This window comes from Maniola jurtina, chromosome 16 (genome assembly GCF_905333055.1).
Source record: "Maniola jurtina chromosome 16, ilManJurt1.1, whole genome shotgun sequence".
Lineage (NCBI taxonomy): Eukaryota > Metazoa > Arthropoda > Insecta > Lepidoptera > Nymphalidae > Maniola > Maniola jurtina.
In genome coordinates, this window is record NC_060044.1 from 7,436,891 (window position 1) to 7,450,160 (window position 13,270).

General features: G+C 36.8%; 1 protein-coding gene across 1 annotated transcript; it reads right to left on the minus strand.

Moving 5' to 3' along the window:
* Positions 1–949: 949 nt before the first annotated feature.
* LOC123873233 (vam6/Vps39-like protein) lies at positions 950–12,395 on the minus strand. Its single transcript, XM_045917970.1, has 14 exons — positions 12,359–12,395; positions 12,061–12,227; positions 11,704–11,853; positions 10,872–10,999; positions 9,954–10,157; positions 9,227–9,413; positions 8,453–8,570; positions 8,024–8,150; positions 5,633–6,022; positions 4,884–5,106; positions 4,192–4,647; positions 3,884–4,113; positions 3,020–3,154; positions 950–2,582 (listed from the first exon to the last, which is right to left on the minus strand). Exons 2-14 carry the CDS (start codon positions 12,128–12,130, stop codon positions 2,427–2,429), a joined length of 2,574 nt encoding a protein of 857 aa, XP_045773926.1. The 5' UTR covers positions 12,131–12,227; positions 12,359–12,395; the 3' UTR covers positions 950–2,426.
* Positions 12,396–13,270: the final 875 nt, after the last annotated feature.

Here is a 13,270-nt window from a genome sequence, read left to right on the forward strand (position 1 = left end):
GTTACCGTATTCTTGTTTCAAATACTGTGACGCCCGTTTTAAAATATTCTTGCCTAGGTATTTCCACAAAAAGATAAATAGGTATTATACACATTCGTTTTATTTTCAATACTATGATTGCGAACTGCTACGTTTGCTTACTATCGACGATCATAGATCGACCAATACTCTATTTTTCTAGGGAGATGTATCGAATGGGCATAGTCTTTTTTCTTCAGGAAGAGAAACCTCTCTGGACTTCTGCACGGGCTAACTGCTTCCCCCATGTCAGCGGGGAATTGCATTGCATGAGGGCCGGTCTCCTAAGCAGAGGGGAGAGATGTGTTTAATAGACCAATCAGATTCTTAAAAGATGTGATAATTTCTTCACTTCATCTAAGAATCTGATTGGTCTACTGAATACATCTTCTCTTCTTTCTTCGCTCCGCTTAGCTGGAGACCGGGCGTTACTTCGTGCTGGCCTTCTAGTTCTTTCTAAAGAGGAAAAGAAGAACTTTTCCTCTTTTTCACTCTTAGGGCCGGCGCACATATGGCGAAGCGCAGCGCAGAGCATTTTTCACAGTCAAAATATTATCGGTATTGTCCTCATTGAAATAATATCTAAAATCAATTGCGCATCCGTGCGGATAATCGCGCATCCGCGCGCAGTCCCACACGTGCTCGCGCATTCTCTGGTAGAAATTCGCGTAATGTGTCACGCGATTAGAAAACTTCGCGGGCATGCTCTGCGCTGCGCTCCGCCCTATGTGCGCTGGCCCTTATAGCATATAGCATTTGGCAAGCAAAGCAAAGAAAGAAAATGCATTTATTTGTTATTTCAGACATCCATCCACACCATCCGGTATCCGCACAGATATAAACGAATGTATTAATTTAGTTAGAACACTAACATACGTAGGTAACAATAATTTTTGGTAAATGTCACTACAATAAAAAACTAGGTAAGTATTTTCGTTTAAAAAATTTACTTTAGAATAAAAATATTTATACACAATGATTACATATTATTATATTATTTTTACTAATATAGGTACAAGATTAGAATTATTTAGAACATCCATCGAAAATATATAAACAACAGTAGCGTACCTATTTACGGAGGTAAAACTACAAGATTTTACACTTATCTGTACAATGTCTTAGATCTTACAATATAAATAAAAGTCATAGATAGCACTTAATAAATAAACCACACTAAAGATTCATTACTCATTTACTAAAGTTTATGTACCACCTGAGGCGACGCGACGAACAGTTTCAAAGCTAAATTGCACGCAAAATCTTTTTTTTTTCTCTCTTGTCTGGCTTTACAAAGATTAGCCAATGTCAAGTTTGTAGTTATTTGTAACAAGTTAGTTAAACTATACAAGTATGGACCCCGTCTGTGCCGGCGCTCGCCGACATACGCACGGCACCCCCTTAGAGCGCTTTCCAGTCAGTTTAAAAAAAAACACTCCAAAAAGGCAGAGCACGCCCGCCAGCTAACACCAATATAGACGAAGTCCACGCAAAATCTTTAAAATCCTTCAAAAATGTCTGGAAATTTCCTCTAGTGTTCGAGGCTCGTTTAGTGCAACCGGTCAATATTTGCAAGACTAAACCGCTACCATCTCAGTGTGAATTGACCCTAAAAGCTGATAATAGATATAAATAACTAACCCAAATATCAGCTGCCAAATCGAAGATCCAATTTGTCGATAACTGTTGAAAGACGTTTCGATTTATTATTTCAAGCGCGATTCGATTGCATTAGCCTAAAAGGTTTTAAGGAAATAATCGTTTATCTTTAAGAAAATTCCGAGGAACTTCCAAGATTAAGAAGGCATAATTTTACGTTGAGGATTTTTTATTTTAAATTAAAAAAAATTGCTACGAAAAATTATTATGCATCGAATTGAGAACCTACCCCTATCTTTATATCAGTTAAAATGGTGCTGGAATGTAGTGTGTAAATGTGGTTTTTAATGATTTTAGTAAGTCTAACTTTTTCAATGAGTAAATGAATCCACAGTTCCCACTCAGAAACCCACAGTGGTACCTACAGATTCTGATGGCAACTAAATTTTAGAGTATTCGCATCTTTTTCTTATCATTGTAATGAGAAAAGGACAGACAAACTTTTTTTGTTTAAAACTGTCAAACGTTGAGATTTTAGGTGCCAAACTTGAGCATTGTGTTGGAAGTAGAGTAACACTAAAATTTTAAGTTGTTTATTTAAAATTCATTTCCCGCCCTTTTTTATCAATATTAAAAAGAAAAAGATGCAGATACTCTAAATTTAGTTAAGAGAAATAAATCAAAATTGACGCCAACGGTAAAACAAATATCTGAAATAAAAGGAGCGTAAAACGCGCAGAAGGAACGATAGTATGAAACCACTAGAACTTCAATAGAGTGTGTTTCCACTATAAAAGATAACTTTTTGTTTACTTGTCGAGCCTACAGGAATAGTGCACGATATCGCCGTTAGGATAACGCACAAACGCACTCTGGTTTCCAAACCGTTTCTTGCAAACCGGACACAGGTCGTAGTCGTGGATCACAATCTTCTGCGACTCGTGGTAATGCTTTAGCTCTTGTACCTGTAAACACATTCAAGTAATTCATTAATGCCAACAGTCACGGTTTTTTATTCCATGACAAGTTAGTCCTAGACTACGATCTCACCTGGTGGTAAGTGATGATGCAGTCTTAGATGATAGCTAATTGCTTAGATGATGGCTAATTTGGAAAAATTAATCGCTTGACGGCACGGCTTTGCCGGTAGGGTGGTAACTAGCTACGGCCGTAGTTTCCCACCAGATCAGTAATTTTTACCACCATTTAGAAAAAATAAATTTCCAAATGTCCTTGCCGAGAATCGGACTTTGTCCTTGAGAATCGAACGCTAGACCCCACCGTTTATAAGACCATAGCGCTTACCACTGCGCCAAGGTGAACGAGGAAGTTTCTCGCTGTTTTGTGGTAGAATGGTGAAGGAGGAACAAGGTGTACAATAATTATGATGATGATTGAATACCTGCAAGTGTTCAGCATACAGCAGCCCCTTGAGCACCTGCGTGCGTCGCTTGAGCGTGAGCTGGCTCTCCAGCGCGCTCTCGAGGAAGCACTTGAGACGCCCCAGCGGCACTCCGTCCGGTAATACTGACAACGCCTAAAAACGTTCAAAATACATGTTTATACTCATTTCTGTATACAACAGACATTAAAAGTTAAGGCTTTTAGACGTACTAAACGCGACGCTAAGGCCAGCCGCATATTATAAGAAAATGTGGCTAGGTAATTCTGTTGAACACAATCTCTGAACCCTAATGACAAGTCAAAATATATAGCTATCCTTTTCATAACGCTTCATGCGGAAAATGATAGCAGATTTAGAGCTGTCGATTTAGTTAAGAGATTGTGTACTACAGCAAAATTAGCCACGTTGTCAATTAGAAAAAAAATTGACACGTCGGAGGGCACTCAGCTCATACATTTTGTGCTTGACCCCAAACTATCAAAATTTTTCTGGTAGTGTCCGTTTTCTCTGTCACTAATCACTATGCTCTTGATAGAGTGGTCGTGGCCGTCACTGCAGTGGTGTGGCACGTTTAACTATGTCTAGACTCAAAAGGGCATGAACCCAGAGCCGTAAAACCAGTTTTTAAAAATGTATCCATTTCTCTGTGCTGCCCTTCTTGTACAGTCATGTACGGGAATGTCCTTTGGAGCCCTCCGTTAGTCTGTTCAAACTCTTTCAAACTGTTCAAACCAACTAAAAGCACTCCAAGACGGCGATAACCAAAAGGAATACAAGTTCTATCCCTGCCAGTTCCGCAATTTCTGATATGTATTAAATAATGAATATTTATATCGATGCCATAGTACGGACTCAACGAACCTTCATCGGAGATATTTTGTCCGCGTGCTTCTCCAATATACTGAGAGCAGTTTCCATGTCCTGGACTGTAGACTTCGGGTGCCTCGCCACGTTGGCCAGGGGACCAGTAAGAGAATTACATTGTTCAGGGTTCATAAGAATTTTCATTAATATTACATAAACATCGACGTTTTTGTCTTTGGATTTCTCGCCCACATTTTCACAGTATCGAATCGCTTTTTCCACGTCACCTAAAATGTTACACTTGATTTTATTTTTGTATTTATTTTGAAAGGTGTATAGAAAAAAATAATTGCGATTGTACTCACCAAGGATCTGTACATAAATGGCTAACGCTTGTTCATGTATCCCAAGCTTGCCCAAAATGATCGCCCGCTCCTCGAACAACGTGTCATTCGGGAAATGCAATATCACTCTCTCGGGCGTGTAGTGCGACGATGTTTCCAAAAACGTGACAAGTTTGGATTTAATATGCTGCAGTTCCTCCTCGGTCGAATTTGCCTTTTTATCCGTAATTTTCTCTCTGTACATCTTTATCAAGGCATCGTGGAAAAATGGATTCGTATCATTCCACGTGTGTATAACATGTTCTAGATACGGGATAACTAGAGATTCATGTTCCCTCAACAGAAAATCTAGAACTTTCGCACGCGGTAGATTTTCTACTTCGACTATGTCCTCGGTGAATATTTTTAAGCCTTCTTCGGGGTACTCTTTCAGTATCCAATCCGAAAACTTAAATATTAAATTAATGTGTTCTGAACCTGAAATATTCGGTAATTTAGCACATGTTTTAAATTTCAGTAACGGTTTTGATAAGGAAAGTTGCGTAAGGAAAGGATTATAAGCAACATTTAAATATTTTCATAAGCCGTTTCGTCGTTTAGACCAAGCAGCATTGCTTTGTCTTTGTTTATCTAAAGAGAATTTAACTGTATGGGGGTAGAGTAAGAATTCGCTCTCGTTTTGTCTAAATCCACCTTGACATAAAGTTTTTTACCAAGATGTTGCAGATAATGTTTGGTCCTATGGAAGCCCTTCAGGCTGGAGTCAGGCTGCTTGGCCTGCTCGCGCAGCAGCTGCAGCGCCTTGGTGTGCTGGCCCTTGGTCTGGTACAGGATGATGAGCTCGCTGTGTTTGCTGTGTTGCAGCAGCGTTCGCTCCGCTTCGTCCAGACGACAGTAGTTTAAGCGGAGAAGAGCAGCTACGAGAGCATCGTTAGTCTGTAAAGAGAGCATTCAGTCAAAAACTCTGAAGATTTATAAAAAGATCATGAAAAAAAGGCAACTGTCAAAATTGACTTGTTTATAATAAATAGTATGTCATGCAGGAACAAGTCTTAAATGGTTTTAGAAAATACCTTATGTGGAAATATAACTAACATGATGATACTGTCTAGCTGATGGTTGATAGGAGGTTTATACAATGTCTAATTTATTTATTATTTAGTGAGCGTTCACACCTTACGTAATACCAGCCGCCGACTGCGAGGAGGCTCGCTGAGCCACACAATGCTGACAGCATTTTTTGTTCACACTATGTTGACAATGCGCTGTTGCTACATAGCTAATAATAACAATCGGCCGCTCAGATTTTGCAACCACGCATAACGTTACAGCATATTGTCATGGGTTTGTTGTGAGGAATAAGTTGAATATGTACGAAAAAGTAAACTGCGTAACGCTCGCTCACAGTCGGCGGCGGAAAATACGTTAAGTATGATCGCACGTTTAATCCGAACACCCATACCTGTAAATAGCATTTCAAGAGCGTTGTATCAATCAACTCCAATTGTTGCGTTACATTCCTTTGGCTCGTCGACTCGTCTTGACTCTCGCCCTCTTTTGCCGGTTTTACGCCAATTTTCCTTCTTAACGCCAACAGATATTCAATCAACGCTTTCAGTGCCTTTTCTAGATCCTTCTTTTTGGCGTCAGTTTCTGTACCTTTCTTATGACTGTCAGCTGGTTTGTCCAACTCGGGAAAGAGCTTGATAACGTCAGCCGGGTCTGTATTCAGTTTAAGAAATTCGTTCATGGATTGTGAGTACTCTTTGTTGTCAAAGAGCTCTAGCGCAAACAGCTTTTGTATGGAATGTACCGTTTGCTTTTTTTCTTCAGCCGAACTATCTGACAAATTCTGTGAAATATAACAATATGTGAACATACACTTTATCTATAATTTTAAAATACCTAGTTGCTATAAATGTGAGGATGTTTGTTTTTCCTTCACACCACAATGGCAACCTTGTGTTTTGTATTAGCTTAGTTTTCTTAGTTTCTGTGTACTTTTCAACTTTAATTTGCTTATTTCCATAGTGTGGCTTATTATAATAAGGTTTTATAATGTATCCTTTGTATATATTATTGATAGAATATGAATAAAATCTTTTTAATGTTGTCATATACTCCTTATTTACTTACCGTTAATAGAAGTTTCATCGTATCTTTACGTTTTTTGCTATGAACTCGCGGCAAAGGCATGGTTTAAATTTTGTTTACACTTTCTATTCTATATTTAAACAATTTAGTAAATTCAAATAAATACTTAATACGTAAATTAATATACATTTACATATACATTTAGATATATATAATATACATTTAGATATTTTGTATTGGTACCTGACGTAGATAAAACAATTTATTATTGTAGAACGATATAAGTATCTACTTACATTAATAAGTTTGATGATTTGGGCTTGTCTTTTTTTGATTTTCGTATGAAACATTTTTAATATATTTTTTCAGAATAAAATAACAAAACTAGCTATTTCAAACGAAGTAATAGTTCATTACCTACATAATAATGTTGTATGGTATTTTCCTCATCGATATCACTTATCGATGTAATCAGAGCGAACACAAACAATTAATTAAATTATTATGTGCCATTTCAAATATTAGAGAAAAAAGAAGAGTGATTTTTGGTTTGTCTGTTTGTTTGTATGTTACCCCGCAAAGTTTAAGCGACTGATCAAACTCAATATTTGGATAAAATATGAAATATACATAACACAAAGTACTTTTTCCTATTATTGGTTTTTCTGTTGAATTTATTGATTTACGAAGAAAGAATAAACATATTATGGTATAAACTACAAAAGTCAAAATCATATAACTTTACAACTTAACTTTTTTTCAATTGAAAATGGTGAATTTTTGATAAATTCTTTGATAATGAACGAAAATTTGTTGTTGACTTTATATTAGTTAAATAATGTGCGTCATAAGGATTTACGAACGAAATATTAAGAACTTAATAATTTAACTAAATAATAAAATTATAAGATATTTGAACTCTTACAGTAAAAAAGAATAAATAAATAAAATTATCAAATAAGACTTAAACTGTTATTAGTACAGTTATTACTTAACTGTAGAAAAACTTCATTTAAATTAAACACTGCTTGCACAAACTTATGAAGCCACTGTGATACAGGGAAACTGAAGGAGGAAGGATACAACATTTGATAGGTATATTAATATTAGCACCAATTATAAAATTAATTCGTTTAATATATCCTACTTATATTACAAACACGAAAGTTTGTATGTATGGATTGTTACTCTTTTACGTAAAAAAACTACAAGACGTATTTGGCTGTTTGGAATGGAGATAGATTATACCCTGGATTAACACATAAGCTACTTTTTATCCCGGAAATCCATGAGTTCATTAGGAATCTTTATAAAACCTAGATCCATGCGAATGAAGTCGCGGGCATCAGCTAGTATACAATAAATGTGCGAATCACACCCAAAAAGACTGAACTCTCTAATAATACTCTATGCAAAATTCTTCCAAACACATATTTACTGAGAACAAAACTTTCATCACCCTTAAAATATGCAGCAGAGCCTGCCCTTGTATTGAAGTAAAAATGAGCGCTGCTTAGGGGAGACGGAGATAGGTACTAATAATATTCACAAAAAAAAAAAAAGGTGTACAGCTGCATAAATAATATGAACGTAACATTGCTTAGGTTGAAATCTATAGAAGCACACTTTGACTTTGCTTAGACTTAAGATTCAGTTAAAACAAGACAGATTTATGCCAGCGGTATAACGCTGTCTCGTTTTAACGGTGTTAGCGCTCTATTAGATCTCAGCCTTAGATATATGTACGGGTGCAGCTTACCGTTAAATCAATAGCAATTTGGAACTGCTTGTCCTTCAGTAGCTGCTGGCGCTGCTTGGTGATGTCCACGGAGCTCAGGCACCACACCTGCCCCACTGACGACACGAATATCAGGCCGCGCTTACACCTGCAGGTACACAATATAAGTTACTAGATGATACCCGCAACTTCGTCTGCGTGTATTATAATCCCGTGGGAACTATTTAATTTTCCAGGATAAAAAGTTGCCTATGTCCGTCCTAGGATGTAAGCTAACTCTACCAAATTTCGTCAAAATCGGTCAATCTGTTGGGCCGTGAAAAGCTAGCAGACAGAAAAACAGAACCCTCGGTGCGCGAGTCTGACTCCCATTTGGCCGGTTATCTCTTTATAATATCAGTTTTTATCCAAATATAAAAGCAATTCTTATAAATAAATGTCTGGATTTACCTATACATCAGTCTTGCTTTATTGAGATCGGGTAGTGTCTGTATAAATAGTGATGGCTCCACAGTCTGAACGATCACTTGGTCTTGTAACAAACCTAACACAAACGGCTCGTCCCACACTGCAATAGAACACATGTTGGATAGAAGCAGGCGTTACTTAGTACGGAAATCCATGGTATACAAGGAACCACAAATTTAATTCGCTATAATCCACCTTTAAACACAAACCTGTATGGTACAACGTACAGTCAAAGGCCGTAAGTCGTTTAGCACCTTAATAATCATATTCGCGTGGCACGGTTATGCGCTCCCTGTATGAGCACTTTTTCAATTCAAGGCACGCAATGTGTGAGGCGTGTTTATAGAAAGAGGCGACTGGTTTTGACACACTAGGTACGCGGCATTGCTACTCGAATTCTGAGGCAGACCGTACAGCATGCGATAAGCACCATCCGCCCTCCCACTACTAAAAGAAGCAGGAAAAGCAAGCAATATACACAGACAACACGCAGCACTACTGTGTGTGTTGGTATAGTATGTATTGCTTGCTTATGAATTAAGCTTCTGGTTCCTTGTAGAATACTACATCTTTGCGCAGAGGTGAGCTCTTTGGTCTTTATAAATGAGAAGTCCCAGATTCGATGTCCGACAAGGGCAATTTGATAATTTGTGATTTCTAAATAGTCTCTGGTGTGTTGTGGGAGGCATCAGCAGTTTCTCCATCAAGAGATCAAAACCGCTAAATAAAATTAATAGTCAAGACTGATTTTCTTACCGACAGCTATTGGTGCTTCCTTCCACTTGATAGTCTTTTTAATCTTAATATCTTCACCTTCTTCTACCAGCACAGAGGTGTTATCTCTGCCAAGCAGGAATGCTGCTTCGGAATATTTAGCTATTGTAGGCTCTAATGACTTGGAACTGCTTGTGGGGAACAGTTCCTTTGGCTCTCTGGTTGATATCTGAAAACATATCGAATGAAGCTATGATACTTACATTGAAAGTAGGCTGTAGGACCCAAAATACACCAGCCACATATTATTATTTAAGGAATAAGTAGTCGATAAGGCGAAAAATACGGCCTTTTTCTTTGTTTACATTATAAACAGAATGTTTCCATTTCAGCTTTCTAGGTCTATGATTTGGGGTGGGTCACTCAGTAAGTGAGTCAGGACTAGATACTACATCATGAAAATATAATTGTTACCATCTTAAAAGTTAAGCAGGCCCTTTCTATTGGATATAAAAGTGAATTTTTCTTGCCACCTATGGATTTTTTACTTATATAAAAAAATAGAGAAAAAAATCTTTTCAAATTATTTAAAATGGCTATGTACACTGCACTGTAAAGTTTCACAAAATACAGATTTACTTTTCTAGGACGATGACAAATTTCTTTTATTGACACGGAATCATATATCGATTGTACGTTTTTTGAGCATGCTTGCTCATTGGCGGTGGGACAAGTGCCTTAGAGTAATTAATACAATAATTATACTAACATCAAACATTGTGTATTCTCCTTTAAAGCCAACACAGAGGTATTGCAGTCCCCAATCCATAACCTTGGGCACATCTGGTATGGTGAATTCAAATGGGTGCTTTTTGAATTCTCTATTTTTCCCATAGTATATTTGCAGTTTTCTCCTCACAGCAACACAGAGTTGTACGAGGGAATTCGATTCGCCAGTCATTGAGGTGGCTGACTGAAAATAACAATTTGTCGTAAAAATAATGATATTTCAGTAAGACAACAAGTCGTTTTTATAATCATTTATATCTTAACTAGCTTATGCTTACGACTTCGTCCACATGGACTACACAAATTACAAACTCCTCCCTAGGGATTGAATTTTCAAAAATCCTTTCTTAGCGGATGTCTACCTCATAATACCTATCTGCATGCCTTTCAGTCCGATCAGCTAGTAGTTCGAACTGTGCGTTGATAGATCAGTCAGTCAGTCAGCTTTTCTTTTTATATATGTATATATAATATACAGATGTGACATGGACTTAGAGCTAATTCTTAATAGTTTCATACAATTTCACTTATAACTAATTTCTTAGGGTAAAAAGTGTCATGTTACAGCCTTTGACGTTCAAGCGACCTCTGCACCAAATTGCATCAAGATTGGTTCACCAGTAGTGAAATGATAGGAATAATAACAGCGTCACTGCCACATTTGTAATATACTAGCAGCTGCCCACAACTTTGTCCTTTCTAAATTTTTCAAAAATTCAGTGGAAACAGGACTAAAATGTATCCTGTCTATTTCCAAGATGCAAGCCTAGTCAAAATCAGTTCACCTATTGAGCCTTAAAGCTAACAGATAACTTACTGAATTTTTGCATTAATAATAGTAATTTCTATAATAAGCAATATGTATTGTAACTTATTATACTTAGGATGTCCAACAAACCTTGATGTGCAATGCAAACAGTGAAGCCCCTTTAGTTTCATGGAATGTCTTGACTAATGGAAAGTTTACTCCATTTATGTCATATGAAGATATAATATTGTCAGTGAGACATAGCAGCAAGTGGTCTTCTACAACAAAGAAAAACAATATTGACAAAAGATATCAAGTCATAAAAACTGCATTGATGTTAATTCAGTGGACCACAAATCTCTAACTTAATTGAAGAGTCTCAACGTTTCTTTATATTATAGACAAAACTTACTTATAATATAGACTTTGATTAAACCAACAGTGGAAGATGCAGACAAAGATTGAAGGCTTGCCTTGAAGATTACTATTTACGCTTAATTTTTCATAATGTTTTCCCAATAAAATAGCCGAGTGGTAAAGGCATATGAATTAAAGCATATAAACAGTTTTATTGATTTAATTCTGGGAGATTTTGTCAAAGTGTTTAGAGATTTCACCATTCATTGTTTACCACCACATCAGTAATCACCAGTTATCAGTATACACCAGGAAAGTTCTCAGATGACTAGACTGGCAGTAATTAATTTTAAAATACCACTAAAATAGGCACTGCCATGAGGCTGTGGGGACACCTTTACAGATCATTTGTTACTCCATACACTAATGCATAAACATAGTCTTCGCTTAGGGAAACACATAGTGCAACTGGAAGAGAAAGATCCGGCCAAGAAATCAATAATGGCTGAGAGCTATGGGAGATGTAAATAGTGGTGACCACAATAAATCAACAATGTAATACAGAGTCTCCAAGAGCCGCCAATCCAGAGAAATGGAACAGTGGAAATCATTAGATTAAATTTACCTGGTATAACATCTATTTGCTGAATTGGTTTCTTACTGAAGTTTTTACAGTATCGAAATAGCTGCAGTTCATATTTCTGATTGCCATTATTGTTGGATAATGAGTACATCAACAAATGGCCCTGTCTTGTACCCAATAACAAGTTTCCATCTGAAAGAAAAAATCGTTCAAGTGTGAGTTGGCCTCGTAAACCAAAGGTTCTGTATCATCATACAAGAAATAACACTTTTTAATTATTTAAAATTTTCATGGCAGCCTTTTTAGCTACATAGGAGCACATAGGAGTGTGCTTAACAAGGGGAGTGCCTAGTTTGTCAATGTTATTTATTTTGTCTTTTTATTTTAGTAGGTACTTACCATAAGCAGCGATTGCCTCTATTTGTACAGTTGCGTTCAGCAAATGAGATACTTCGTACGCTTCGTGCATTATTGCAATATTAATTATAATGGAACAATCAATAAGAAATGTTAGGCTTCAGTGTAACCTTTAGTAATAAGCCCATGTAGCTAAACAATAAACATAGCTGGAAAATCGTGACATGTTCATTATAAAATATCACTACGGTTAGGTATTCGTACGTTTAAACTTTATAAAATATTGTTCTTCTTGAAAAATTGGAACAAAAATCTATGACAAAAAGTGATAAATACAAACCAAAATAGTGGATTATGAATATTGTGTCAATGTCAACAATTACCACAGACAATTACCAGCTGACGTGCAACTGACAACTTATCAAGCACTATATATGTAATCCATAGAGTAAAAGAGATTTGCCCCTTTAAAAAACTTCCAAAATCAATTGACATCAATAAAATATCTAATGTTTTTATTTATTTTGCTTTTATCGTATCGTCCACAGGTATCATCACAGTTCACTCTGGTATCGTGAAGGCTTTTATCGAATTTCAAGATTAGTTTTTTGCAGTTCCTTTCCAATGAATTGTAAACTCACAATATTTGCCACATTTCTAATGTTACCCGTGACTGTACATGAAGCAAAAACTAAGAGCAAGAGGTCAGACCAATAGTCGACTGTCGAAGTCAGTCTCATTTGATAAGAGTAACCGCTGACTTTCTTGCTGGTTCTTCTCCGTAGGAAAGGCATTCCTAACCAGAGGTAGATTCTGTTTCGGGCTGGGTTGACCGCTCTTACTTGCTGGCTCTACTCCGTAGGAAGGGCATTCCGAACCCGTAGTAGATTCTGTTTCGGGTGGTTGTTAAAATTGAATAAACGACGTCAGCCACAGGGCGGCGCTTGATGTACCTACTATAAATAATACGTTCCATAGAAATTCATAAAATTTTAATAATTTCTTCAGGCACCTGTTATATTGTAATAAAATTGCCCCTTGAGTTATTGTATAATGCGCAGTCATAGGACTCATATTTAGATTATACTTGTTATGCGCGCATTATAAACGAGCTACTTTGGGGTAATATGAATTTCGTAAGAAACTTTGTGAGGAAAGTATCTCAGAATGAAATTCCGGATGTATGAGCTGGCCATATAACTTCTCTGGATTTAATGCCTGTGGTTCCAAATTAGCACAAAATCTATGAGCT